General features: G+C 31.7%; 1 protein-coding gene across 1 annotated transcript in view; it reads left to right on the top strand.

The window, feature by feature from the left end:
* LOC139424824 (FH1/FH2 domain-containing protein 3-like) overlaps nucleotides 1–14662 on the top strand; it is a gene marked incomplete at its 5' end in the record, with an annotated part of 19753 nt that extends 5091 nt beyond the window's left edge. The window contains 4 exon segments of the mRNA XM_071180914.1: nucleotides 1508–1700; nucleotides 3804–3948; nucleotides 4722–4886; nucleotides 9410–14662. Of these exon segments, the coding sequence (XP_071037015.1) occupies nucleotides 1508–1700; nucleotides 3804–3948; nucleotides 4722–4886; nucleotides 9410–9483 (577 nt within the window). The 3' untranslated portion in view covers nucleotides 9484–14662.
* Nucleotides 14663–15100: the final 438 nt, after the last annotated feature.

Raw genomic sequence — 15100 nt, 5'->3', positions numbered from 1 at the left:
ATGAATAGTAGGGTGTATAATTAGGCCACTGAAAAAATAAAATATTTCTAAAATGAAAGAACATAAAAAATATTGCCTCCTAGTTTTGATTACAAGATAACAAATTTCCGGTATGTCGGGTGTATGATTCGACCACTGAGAAAATCAAATATTTCTAAAATTAAAAAACATAGATCATAAAAATAATATTACCTCCTATTTTTGATTACAAGCTAGCAAATTTCTGTTATGGCGGGTCTCAAGGAGCTCAGGTGTGCTGTGCCTAAAGACGGTACTGGATGAGGGCTCTTTAGAGGATACTATAGTGTGGGAGAAGAGCCTAATGGTGCATTCTGCATATAATCAATTCAAAATTTGAAGCTTAGAAAAAGGTGCGTTCAGATAAAACTTGAGGAGCAAACTGTGTAGTTTCAAATACTGTCATTCTTTTTTTCAAAATATCAAAATGTAAACAAATTATAGCTGAATTACACACGATTATGCAATAGCACTGCATGTCAGGAGCCTCATCCATGCGGTACAGGGTGTGTAGCATTTTTAAAAAGTGCTTGAAGGTGCTTATTTTGATTTAAATTTTTTAAAAGCCCTTAAAAGTGCTTTTTTTATTTGAGGTTTGTAAAAAGTGCTTGATTTTCTATCTTTTAAAAAGAGATTTTTTTTTTCTTTGCCGTTTTGATTGCTATTCTAAATTACAATAAATGCATGATTTTTCACTATTTTCTCTGCAATATTTACCAGAAACTAGTTATTTTGTCATGATTATGTTATGTATGAAAGTGTTTTTGAATTTTATTGATTTTATGTGTATAAATTAAAAACTTTAAACCATAGAAAAAAAAATTTTATTACTACACAGATCCTAATTAGGATTTTTTTTTTATTGGAAAGTGATTGAAAATATTTTTTGAGTACTTAAAAGGTGCTTATTTTTTGTTGAAAAATCTGGACTCCGTCACGAGGTACCTTTTGATAGATGAAGGTTGACATAGTCGATAATTAATTCCCCTTCATTGGTGACCTGCGGACGTGATAAGAACTTGCCAATATCGATGGATGATCTACATTCAAAGTTGATTTGGCTAAAAATATACTGCTCAAGGAAAAAAAATCCGGTGAAGTAAATAAAGTTTCCCGGTCAATAAACAAAAATGAAGAAAAAAATTATAATGAGCGAAATACTTTTAAAAATAAAAGAAGAATATTTATATATATATATATATAATGAGCAAAATATGACAAAAATGGAAGAAGAAAAAAATTTTTAGAAAAAAACAGCAAGAAATAACTAGTGGTATCCGTTCATAGAATTCTATCACAGATCAAACTCTGAAAGAAGAGTAATGTGGCGTAACTACCACTATGAATATTAAATGCCAATTAACGTGTTAACTTGATTCTATCAAGAGGTACCTTTTGATAGACGAAGGTTGACATAGTTGATTTATAATTTCCCTCAAATCCTCATAAAGAGCAGAAAAAAGGAATTTATTAAATGTTTACTTTTCAGGTACCATAAATTCCTTGTGTACCTAGGATGCAGCAGTCAATCGATAGAAGAGCTTTCCATCCAAAAGTGTTGCAGAATTCTGAGTGAGTTTGCCCTGGAATATAGAACGACGAGGGAGAGGGTGCTGCAACAGATAGAGAAGAAGGCCAATCACAGAGAGAGGAATAAAACAAGAGGGAAACTCATAACTGATGTAATAATATTTTATATCCTTATAATTGAATCACTTTTCTTAATGCGTGGATAGTTTTAAGTCAAAGAGATCCACAAACACATTATTTTTATCAATTTATGTCTAAATTCTGTTTGTTTATTGAAGAAACTATTGATTTTTTTGAAAAAGTTATTTTTGTTTCTTGTTCTTAATTTCTTAAAACCTAATACATTGAATGATAGTACATTATTCACATTGTGTATGTGCTAATGCACTATTTTATATTTTTAATGTTTAATTTTAAAAATTGCATTTGTGGAGGCAATTTTTTTATGGGTTGCATTTGTACCAGCGCACACACAGTATACTCTCGATATTTCCGAGTTGAAGGGAGGATTAAAAAAATATTTATATAGCGGGTTTTTGAGAGAAAAAGTTCACAGGGCTGATTGTGCTCCTGAAAAAATCCAGATTTACACCAACAGTGATCCAGAAGTTTCTGGAGATGGAAGGTCCGGACGTTTCAAAAAATCATTGATGGCAGAAATTTCCGGATATCAAATTTTCAAAGGTGGAACTAAAAAACGCAGTTTTTTTTATTTGTTAGTAAGGGAGAGCCAAATTATAAGCTTATAATACTTTATAAGCTTATATTCATGATTAATATTCATTTTTTATCCGTAAACAGTTGTTATAATCATACACTCAAGAAAGAAAGACATATTTGTGAATTTTAATTACTTCTCTAGGTCATCATAGGTATGTGTAAATGGTATAGGTAAAATTTTAAATATATTTTAAATAAACTAAGAAATATTGAGAAAAATGGAAAAAACCTTGTTTGAATTTTTTTCTAATTTTTCAATTTAAGCTGTTTTTTTTTAAACTCAAGAAATTTTCTGGAATTTTGACTTGGGCTCACAATCACCCCTGAGTTCAGAACTAAATATGATCTAAAAAGTATAGACATGAAACATAAGAATAACTACTCATAAATATGTATGTACTGAGAATGGACTATAAGTCCAAATGCAACAATGATAATTTAATCTTTAAAAGTAAGACAAAAATAATGATGCATCAAATAGAAAGGAATTGGTTTACGATAAACTTACATAGTGATTTTTCCGAAAATAATTTAATTTCTATTTCGAAAAAATTTAGACGTAACAAGGTTGTGAGAAGAAACTTTTTGACATGGGAATGCAAATCAACATTAGGTGGATAATTAATGCCAAATGAAAGCTGTTTTTTTGGCATAGCAGGGTTATGGAGATATTGAGAGTATACTGCAGGGGTGATTGTATTCCGGGTGTACCCCTGAATTCCGGGTTTTTCGTTTTATTCCTCCAGGTCTTGAAACTAATAGTATGGCATGTGATTTTTTCGCAGAGTTTAGCACGCCTCAAGACCATTGATTTGCGGATTTCCTCGAATCAGAACTTATAATTCGAGGAAATTTTCACTGCAATTTAATATTTAGAGTAAGAAATAAGTTCTGCCATCTGGAATTAAAATTGTTAAACCTTCGCTGAAGCGCGTTAACGAGATTTTTTCAAACACGTGTCTCTTCTGCCATTAAGAATTTTTGGTTTGTCGGCTTTTCATAGTTTTTAACGTTTGAAACTATGCCGGAATACTCTAATATCGAGACTCATATTCATGCAATTTTAATATCTATCATCGAGTTTTGTATTTACCTAATTTAAAAGTTATTCATAGTGAATCGTATTCGTGCGATTTAAATATCGACCATCGTGATTCATATTCGAGCGAGTTTGAAATCCTGTGTCGCTATTCCTTGTCACTGGATCTAACAAATTGTGTGCATCGCGATTCGAAAATCCAATAATGCAATTTGTGTTTTCACATTCTTAAAATCCAATATCGTGATTCATATTCATGTGGTTTTTAAATCCAATAATCGCGATTCTTGTAAGAATGTGTCATTAAATGAGTTACTATAAAAGTGTAATATTCTTTATTGATAAGTAATTTAATTATAAGAAAATTATATTAACTATGAATAGTATATGAATTGATATCTTACAGAGTATGTACGCATACAATTTTCAGTTTGTATCACAATCATCCCTGATACTGTATTTTCTTGTACATTTGAATGAATGCAATATTTTTCAGATGGAAAAATTTAAGACAAAGGAGCAGCAAGCTGACCAAGAATTGAGGCAGCTTTTGGGAAATCCTGGTATCTACAATGAAGATCACAAAACACAAAAATGGGGAACTGTTCCAGGCGTCCGAGGCAGAGTTAGACCACTCCTAGGTATTGTTAAAGCAAAAAACAATATTTCTTACCCATTCCAAGATCAGGGTATCCGCGCACCTGGAAAGTCATGGATTTCGGTATTGAAAAAAATTAGTCATGAAATATCATGATTTTGACTTTTTTTTAAAAAAATCGTGGAAAGTCATGGATTTAGGTCGCCTAATTGATCTAATTTCTAAAATGGAATCCCCCCCCCCAATGTCATGGTGTCCCGAATATCTAAATTTCTAACAAAATCCCCACTCACAGTCGTATTTTATTAAAATATAAAATGTTTTTTCTAAAATTGAAAGAAAAAACATTTCTTGAACGAATTATCTTATAACCTTCGGTGATTTCAGAATTTTTGTTTATTTTTTTTTATATTATCAATTTAAAATTCTCTGAAGGTCTGGCACCAGAAGTTTAAAAAAAAAATCTTTTTGAAAATGTCCGGCGTTTGAGCTCTTAAAGGCACTTTTTTCTCATTTGCTTCCCACGCCTGCTAAACATTTTTGATATAGAATATTTATAAAATGTATAATTGCTACGAGCCATGACACAAGTTATTGACCTCAAATAAAGTGCAGTTTCCACTCTAATGTTAGTACAATTTCAGGGATCTTATCTTCCCCTGCCATTTAGAAAATAGGATCGTAGAAACTGCACTTTGTGGTCAAGATGTGCATCACGCCTCGTTGCAAAAAGGAAAATTTTCTTGTTGGAATAACAAATGCCCTGTGTTTGTTATTAGTTAAAACTTGTGTATTGAAAGTTGTGTTGCTTTAAAGGTCCAGGAGGTAGTTTGGGTAGACACGGAGCTCCCACGAAAGAGGATAACTTCACTGACGGTGATGACGAAATCCTGGAAACATTAGTCAAAACAGCCACCACCCAGTCTTCCAGAAATGAACCCAGGATACGCAAGAAAGCTAGATATGGTGATAGAAAGTCTTGTGAGTTATTACAAAAATGTCCTCTTCAACTAAAGACTGTCGATAAGTAAAGTTAAAATAACGTGAAAAAAAAGCAGAATATCATTTAAACAGAGTTATGGTCATTTTGCTACTATAAATGAAGCACACAACCACTCTTCAGTCCTGAGAAAAACCAGTGGGCTGCATTCCATGTTCAGGGGTCTGTCCAGGAGAAATTTACTACCATTTAGCAGTACCTTCACAAATTCAACTTTAGGAACACAAAATATTTTTTCTTAACATTTTATTTTTTTATCCCGTAAGAAACGATAAATCCATATTTTTGTGTTGATTTTTTAATATAATTTTTTTATTTTCACAAATTATGTCTAAATTTTCACAAAATAGGTACCTGTCAGATAAACCTAGACAGACCCCTGATGACCTACTAATATAAATATTTTTTTTTAGAATTGTTCCTTTTCTTTTTTTAAATCCTTTTTTTAAGAAAGTTATAAAAAATAGTTTTGGTTAACAATAATTTAAAAAACCTATTACTTGTTAAATGAAACATTATTTTTCGTAATTATTGCAAAATAATGAAGTAACGATGAAAAAAATTGAAATGATTAGAACTTCAACATCTTCTCATGTTTAATCTGAATCTGCTTGAGTTTTTTCCCTGATGTTTAAAAATGCTTAAAAAATCAAAATAAAATGCTCAAATTGAGTTTTTTCAAATTGAGTTCAACGGGCCAAATAAAAGACAAAGTTTCTGCATTGAACTATATATTTTAAAAGCATATTAAACTGATAGACTCTCACGAACAGAGTGACTAATCAGCAATGAAAAGAAAGAATAATCTGCTTCATCAGAAGCTTAAATACTCTGGTTTAACAGATAACGGATGCCATGAGGATCCACGCACGAACGACAAACAGCAAATGAAAATAAACTGGCCGAGCCCCGCAGACTCTGACGTTGCCGACGTAAGTCTAATGCACGAGATGACGGACAAAGATCGAAACTTTACCCTTTCTTATTTTATTTTACAATCGATTAAAACGGATAAACCCTTTTAAGCATTTGTTTATCTAACAAAATCTTTGACAAATGCTTTGAGAACCACTGGTTTATAGCCTCAGTATATCCCGCAAAAGCTAAATTTTTCCTCTACAGCCCTTTATATCTCAAAATACAGTGAACTCTCGCTACTACGATATCGAATACGACAATAACTCCCTTTATTACAGTAATGTTTTGTGGTCTCGACAAACTTGCATACGAATTAATGTCACGCTCCTCTCACTATAACGATTTTCTCTGAAGCAATAAAACCCTGTAAAACGATTTTTTTTCTAAATTTCAACCTTATTTTTTCCATTTATTATTAATTTTCAAATAATATTAAAAAAAAATTGTATTTTATCATCTTTTGCTATTTTTTCCATCTTTTCTGGCAAGACAAGGCTGACCATCCCCTGAGAGTTTTCATTCTTAGAATTGCCTCCCTTAACACCTGAAAGAGAATTTTTTCTGTAGAGGGTGGGTAGAGCACCATAGTGCTTTGGCTTCAATGCACACTTTGTGGGTTGACATGACAGTAAAGAAACAAACATTATTTTCAATAAAAACGGTTTTCATGTATGTTTACGGTCTTATTTTCTGAATTTAAATTGTTTTTCATATTTAATCATAATTAACACACTGCAGATTAATTTTTTATATAATATATAAATATATTTACAGTTAATACATGCATAACAGTTAAATTTTTAAAAAAATCTTATAGCGTCTCCAAAGTATGTAGGTCTTTGATATAGCAATAGATCCCTCTATAGCGGGGGGGGGGGCAACCTGCAGCTCTTTGAAGGATTATTTGTGGCTCTCGATAAACGTACCCAAATTCCCTTTTCATTTTTGTGCTATTATATTTCAATAAATTATTATCGTTCCGTATGTGTTTCAAAATGTCTTTTCAATGACTGACAACAAATATGACAGACTAAGTGCAACTTTGTAACAAATTTCATTTCCGTCCAAGTTAAGAATGATGTGGCTCATCGAAAACTGCCCGAACGAACATAAACAGCGGCGCAACCGACCGACTCCAGAACGATTAACACGATCTACCAGTAATTTATTCTTTTTTTTTTCTAAGAAAAAGTAAAATCCGCAATGACATTTCAGCAACATAATTAAGAATTATTATTTTTTTTTTCCAATGCCCACCTGGAGAATGACGTAGGTCATACTGGTATCTGAAGGGCAGATTTGTTGGCCACTCTTTCAAGGGCACCCTATTAGGTGGGCCATTGTTGCTCCCACAGTAAGGACAGATAGTACAGAGAAGGAAAGAACATCCATGCCTTGCCCGGGATTCGAGCCCAGAGCCTTTCTGATGCAAGGGCAGTTCCCTAACCGCATCACAGGCCGGTCGGCAAATTAAGAATTATCGAGAGAAGTAAAATAAATGTGTTCCATTTTTAATATTTAATTACACATATTTTGTACTTTTATCAGTGAAACCTGCCAAGTTGAAAACCCTTGTAAGTTGGACACCTGCATAAGTTGACCTCAATCATCAAGAACGGAATTTTTCCTATACAGTGTACCCATATCCGGACGTCCCTTTCCCGGAAGGGTCGATTTCCCGGACACTTTTTAACAATCAAAATAAACAAACATCTCTCCATCTTCCCCTTTCCTAAAAAAAAGGTCTTTTGACACATTTTCTCCTTTTCCAGCTTGCACTGAACCTCTGATTTATGTATCGAACCCATAAATCACCAGAAAGAGGAAGTGAAGATCTACCAAGACCATTGAGTGACGCTCCTCCCTTGGAATGTAGGAAAATGAGGGAGATTTGTTTTCAAAAGACTGCAACTGAGTCCCCCCCCCCCCTCCTTTCCCATGCAGGTGGCTAGTAAAAGAGGCATTTCCTGGAACCTTTTTATTGAAAGAAGAAATACTGTGGAAAAGGGTAAACGGGGCAAGCGTTAAGGTGGAGGGGGAGTCAAAATGGAAAATTTGAATAGGTCTAAAAGGATACACGTCCTTGAGAAACAAAACATTCGTTCTTCCCCATACCATGTAATATTTAGGAGGCGGGGGAAAAAGGGGGTAACATTCTTTCTTTAGCAGATTCTTTCAGTCATAGAAGAAAAAATAAAGAGAACCCGATCAGCGTGCCCCGCCTTTATGCTTGATTGATAGCCAATGATTGGAGAGAAAACAATAATTTGTTACTTCCCCACCCTCAACTTAAATGATCTCCTCTTTACACTTATTTTCTTTCACAAATAAGGAAAGGAGGAAATGAATTTTTCTCCTCCACCTACCCACTTTAATGAATGACGGGAATTTCCCTTTCTTGCTTGAATCATTCTAGTTAAAAATGGCGGATTATTATTTTCATATGTCAATTTTTTTTTCGTTTTCTATATTTTAAGCAATAATATTTTTTTTCTAATATTTCATATTTTATTGATTAGATATTCTAATACTAAAGCATTATTCCCCTTAAAAATAATGTTTATTTATTTTTTGCTTCTTAGATTTAGATCGTTTAATAAATCATTTTAAGCTTTGTTTACCTTGGGGATCTATTATACGGACTTCTGGAAGTCCCACCGATTCCGGATACGCGACTTTACACTGTATAACATAAAGAAGCAAAACCTTTATAACTTGACCCCCTGTCTATCTTGTATACTGAACACTGAAATAAGTAAATTTTGTCTAGGAGTATAATAAAAAGCCCTCATAAGTTGACCAGAAAAAAAAATCAGAAAAATTTCTGTCATTTTGCAATGTATATTAAAATTTCACTTGTTTGGTGAAATAGTGTAAAGAGCTAATCCCCCCTTACCATCTGGGTAAACTGTAGGGGGTCAGCTTTTGACCATTTCATTCATTCATTCATTGAAAGCAGGTATGTTAGTTGAAAAGTTACTCTTTCAGTTGCAATAGTGAGCAAATAGGCTTGTAAGTGTAGTAATAACAGAATTAAGTGTTCAAATAATTTTGTTTTGTTAAAGTTTTCAAATTACATGTTTTCGTGCTCTAATATTTTAAGAAATTATTTTTATTAAACACTTCACATGCATAACTAACGAAATAATTTATTTTTAATAAGTTAGTTAATTAGAATTATATGTAACAAATTGAAGTTCATTCAGCCACATTTCTTAAGATATTCATTTGGCTAAATTAAAATAAAAAGAAAATGTAGTAAATGTAATGTAAGAAAATGTAAGTAAAAGAAAATGTAGATGATATAAGAAACGTAAACCCTCTATAAGTTGCTCACTAAGTTGACCACTAAAAGAATGTACCACAACTTACACAAGTTTTACTGTTTTCAATATATATAATTTCTGTAAAAAATAAATTTTTATTACCTTTTAAATAGGTATTTAATTGCAGCTCGCGAAAAATTTTAAATTTTGAAAAATGGCTGAACTATCAAGGGGCTTGGCCACCCCTTCTCTATAACACTCTATTTATTTGTTCCCCTAAATATTGTTGTTGAGAGATCCTAAATGTTTTGTATTTCTAGTGAGGAGAACGTTGAAAGGTGGATTGGAGCTTTCAGAAGAGGAGAGGCACATGCTGAGCAGCATAACTACGTGATTCCTCCCTCCCTACACTAGTATTTATTTTTTAATCTGTGATCTTCTTCTTTTCAAGTCAAAGGCTGACATCTTTGTGTGATAAAAAAACAGCTTCTGTAGGACTCTTTGGTTGATTGTACATAGACAAAGGAGCTTTTTTAAAAAAGTGAATCTACAGAAAACAATCGAGGGATCTTTGTCCATTGAAGGAAAAAAAACCGAGTGAATTCATCGTCTGTTTTGTGTTCATAAAATTGTATTTAGTTTGACCTCTTTCTGTGTTTTTACTTTGACTGGATATGTCGGAATTTCGTAGAAAGGTTTGAATGAAAGCGATGACTCAATTTCATTCCTATGCTATCATGCCAATGGAGTTTCTGTCTGTTACTAAGATAAAACGTGATCTGAAAAAACCTTTATTCAACTCATGAACGACAGTCTGAGTTTTTTCTCAAACAAAATACAGTCAAACCCTGCTATAGTGAAAGCGGTTTATAGTAAACTCCCGGATAGTGTGATTGAAATGTTCTCCCCCCGTTCCTCGCTACATTAGGAATGTAGCATAAAGCATTTTTTATTGTTCCTTTCATTATTGAATGGGTTCAGCATTCAAAGAAGCCGCAATCTTCCAGTATCTGGAGAAATGTTTCAAGTCAAAGCAGATGAATTTGCTGAGCAATTGGGGGAGACTACTTTTATGTGCTTCAAAGGCTGGTTACACCGGTTTAAGAATCGAAATAACATAAATCCAGGAAAAATGATCGGCGAGTCTGGAAGTGTTTCTGTATCTGATGTTGAGGATTAATCATCAGCTAAAGATTACTATTTTTTTTTGTGTGTGCTAGATAAAGAGTCATAAAAAATAAAAGTTAACACATTGTTTGTTACTACGTATTATTTTCCAGTCGTTTTTGTATTTCATTTTATGGGTCATTCATTTAAAAAATGTGTCATAAAAGGTTTGGAATCATTGGTTAAAATTGCTTGCGGAACGGATGTAGTGAAGTCCCGGTTATAGTGAACCAAAATTTCGATCCCTCGAAGGTTCACTATAGTGTTGTTTGACTGTTGTTCGTGTATCCTTTCAATACAAATATTATACTAAAACCCTGATAGCCCATTTTTAATCTACATACTAAATAATCGTATAAACTAATCCTTTATGCAATCCCTAAGCTTCTATGATGTCAGCTAATGTTTTATGCAATTCATCTTCCTTTACTTACGAGTTTGAAATCAATTATCGATCTTGGATTGCCCAAATGAAAAGTGAGTGCGCGCGGTAATGTTAGAATATATTTAGTTGCTTGGTGGCGACCATTCATTTTTTACCCTGCAACTCCTCTTACCCTCCTTAAACAATGTTGCTTTTGATACTGTATTTTTGAGCTATCACACTATTTCACTTTTCATTTTAGCAACTCTTAAATGAAATCAATATTTTCAAAAATAATTGTCATTTATTTTCAATTTAAAATTATTTACTTTAATCTTCTGAATAAATGGGATAGCAAAATTCGCAATACATGCATTGAAAAATTTCATCTAGTTGTATAGTAGCTGCTTTTTCATAATAGGGAGTGCAGTTAGTGTTTACAGTTTTTGTACAAAGTGTTTTTGTAAGCAGATGTATTTCTTAAATCATTTTTTTAAAAGATGTAGTAAAGGAAATGTAGTCAGTTTTAAACTAAAAAAAGTAGGAAAATTTTTAATATCATTCACAGCAGGTAGAAAATTTTTCTAGAATAATTTACGTCGTTTTTTATTGACAATTTTTGGACTCGGGTTTACCTTTTTGTAAATAAAAACATTTGAAAAGTGATATCTTTTCTACAATGTATTAACTTATATTCGCTTAAACATTTTCTAATAAGAATTTTATACGTTTTTGTACCAATAACTGTAATAAATTAATTTTAAACTCTTAACTGAAAATTTCAGGCTAGCTGGTGAAACATTTCTTAAAAATAAACAGATTTTTTTCATTTCTTTATCCCTTCCTTATGGTGGGGACTGAAAACAACAAATATTCATTTGAACAGGAACATTAGTTTCATATAGAATTATTGGGTTCCGTTGCATTTTATTCGTATAAGCGGGTCATTGGATTATCCGATGTGCAATTCAGTGGGTACTACCCAATTGAAGCACTTTGTCAAAACATAGACGAATGCGGGAGAAACTACAACCAATGAGAAGGGGGATCAAAACAAAATGGTCCGCGGTAGTTTTGGAGGTATTCTCCAACTGTTGTTAACCCCACCACCCCTATCCATATATCTCTGTTTGTTTATCTCATCTGTGACTATCACTCTGTGTTTTGACACCGAATAAGATGCTTCAATTATATGACTGTTTTTGTGAATATTTCAATTTCTTATAATTTTAATTGAAAGCTTCAATTTATTAAAAGTGTATTTGATGAACTTCTGTGTGTATCACTATATACTGAATTAATGTATTTTGTTATTTGAAATGAAGTTCATATCTTAAAAGCTGTCAATTTATTTTGGCTAAGCAGTGATGTACTGTAAGATAACTAATGTTGATTCAAGATTCTCTGTTGAGAATTTCAAGTACAATTTCATTTTATATAATCTGAAATGTGTTTATAAAATGAGAGGTGTACAGTCTTTTCAAAAGAAATCCACAAAAATAATAATAAATAAATAACTTTTGTATCCATTTCGAAAATTAAAATTTTTCTTTTGTGTAATGAGAATGAAATCAAATTTTCTTAAAAAGACAAATTATATCTATAATATTTTTGAATAAGCAAATTCGAAAAGTTTTTTTACAATTAGTCTTTTTTAAGGATATAAATTATAGCAGGGTTTCACCTTTCTCTGTGGAAAAATTATATTTTTGGAAGAATGTTTCTTTTCTGTAAAGTATTCTCTGTGGGTATATTTTTTGTATCTTCCAAATTTAGCCATTTGTGAAACTTTCAAAATCTTAAGTTTTGATTTATTAACTACCTTAATGACATTGAAAATGCTTTGTTAATGAAATAAAAAATAGATTTTGATGACTAGATAAAACTCAATAACTATTTAGAAAATGTTACAATAATGTATACATTTAAGTACATGAATATTTTTACAAACAGATTTTTTTAATACCTTTGTAACATTTTACTTGAAATATTTTATTTATAAACTCCACCATTGAGGAATTCTTTGAAATTTTGTAAGAAACAGTATTTTTAAGTAGTGTTTGTTGAATAAATAATGAATGAAAAAACATGTATTTTCATTCTTATGTGTCAATTCATGTATCCTTTTTTAAAAAAATGGTATAACAAACAAGGCATAAATGCAAAGGAAAAATTGGTTTTAGATAGTAAATATTTGTTGATTCTTTTCCTTATTGTTGTTCTCTTTTGGCTCATAGATTCTCAACCACTATGCCCATGGCACTTTTGTGTGCCACCAAATTCTTAAAGTGTGCTGCTAAATTTTAGAAACGTTATAGTAAAAATTATAATGTTTCTTGTATTACGAGTAAAGTTTAAGTGAAAGTTTATGTGTATACTTTTAATAATTTTTCCACGCTTTAACAGCGTGAACATCTTTGTCGACGATAATCCTGTCTTTGACAATCTTAAAATGTTAAAATAAGTAGGAACTTTAATGACTAATAAAACTATTAATTAACAAAAGAAAGCTAAATATTCACTTACAAAAGGAAATAAAAGCTAACAATTAAAATACACAATGGAATTATTAGTTATAAAAACAAATTATCAAAGAATAACTTTAAAAAAAAAACAAGTTAACAATATTATTAGTAAAAAACAAGTTAACGAGGAATTACGCAAAAAAAAAATAGTTAATGTAAAAAAGAAAATTTTAAAAATATTGCAGTATTCAACATCTTATTTGTGTGAATTCGAATTTTCAGTATTAACCAACATAAAAGGAAAAAAAAGATAGAGATTGTTAAAAGTAGAAGACGATATGAGAGTAGCAATACCGATCCAATATTTATGACCGATCTAATATAAATGAAATTATCCAAAAACATCAAACTTAAATTTCTCATTAAGAGTATTGTTATTAGCTTGTAATTAATCCCTTAATCAGGGGTCTGTCCAGACATTTTGTGAAAGGGCCGTTGTGAATATAAAATAAACTTTAAGTCACATTCTTTCAACCAGGGTCTTGCTTTTGTAAATTTGTGCAAATAGGGTCCTGTTATTGCAAAAAAAAATTTCAAGGAGTTTTTGAATTGTAAATAGATACAAGATTATGCTCTACACTTTAAAATTATAATAAAAAAATTTAAATTTTCAAAAATAAATTGCCATTGCTGCTACTCAATTAGAGATGCAACACACAAATATTTGGTATTTAACCTATACTGCTGAGCGCAGAATATTCATTTCGGACAAATAATGGAAAAAGCTTCTGCCGAAGACAAAACTTAGTTCGTTTACATTTGTCTTTCTCCCCTTCCTGGGAATGTTTTATTCGATTAACAAAACAATAATGAAGATAAACAAATTTGTGAAGGGTCCGATTAAAAAATAAATTATTTTGTGAAGGGTCCGTTTTTAAATTAAAATATTTTGTGAAGGGTCTATTTTTGAATTAAATTATTTTGTGAAGGGTCCGTTTTTAAGTTAAAATGTTTCGTGAAGGGTCCGTTTTTAAGTTTAAATATTTTGTGAAGGGACCCAAATTTCTTCTAAACAGACCCCTGCCTTAATAAACGTACTGTTGTAAGAAAAAAGGTTGAGAATCTCTGTTTTAAAAAGTAGTTTTGTTTAAGCAAAATTGTTATCAACTGAACATCTGATCTTCTTTTTTTCGTGTGTTCAAAAGTGCTAGTTTTTATTTTAATAAATAATATTTTAACCCATTCTAGTTTTTTACAAGGGTAAAAGTTTAAAACTTTCCCACTTAGGTTGACTGACTTATTTTTCTCTTCATTCGCTGAATAGCTTTTTTCATGACATAACAAAGATTTGAATCTCCTTATTATTTACAGTATTCATATTTCATAAGCTAATGCTTATTTTGATAAGAAACGGTGAAGTGTTGTGTATATACATATTCTGTCAAAATGTGATTCGTCAGCTGTGATTTCCTTTTTTGTTGTTGCTCACATTAATGTCCCCTTTGAGGGACGACATCATTTGTTTGTAAATTTTCACTGCATATGTTGTTTTAGGAAAATAAATTGTTTAAACTCTAGTCTGTCATTTGTTTTTGTTGAAAAACAAAGTGGGAAACATCCCTAAGAATGGTTCGTACATTTTTTAGTTAATAAGACGAACTGCGTGCGAAGTTGAGCGCATTACGGTTTAACGAGGACCAATACCGCACACCCTCGGTCCTTACACAGGCTTATCAAAGTGATCACCCACCCACTTAATGACCCCAACCAGTGAGGCTTGACTTAGGTGTTCTACTGGGTCACTCCACTGCGGAACTCTCTAAGAATGATCAGAAGGTGCACCATCACAATTTTGATCCTCTGCAAAAGGTACCTCCAAAACCTGTGCGCAAAGTTCACTTTATGAATCGATATCGTGCACCCTCCAATTAAAGGAGGAAAGAGCTTGATTGTGGTACATTTTAATTATCCTATGAGTTGCCTCGAGCAAGAGCGTTATGCCAGATGATACAGAG

The sequence above is a fragment of the Parasteatoda tepidariorum genome, chromosome 5 (genome assembly GCF_043381705.1).
Source record: "Parasteatoda tepidariorum isolate YZ-2023 chromosome 5, CAS_Ptep_4.0, whole genome shotgun sequence".
NCBI lineage: Eukaryota > Metazoa > Arthropoda > Arachnida > Araneae > Theridiidae > Parasteatoda > Parasteatoda tepidariorum.
This window is presented reverse-complemented; position numbering and strand designations above follow the sequence as displayed.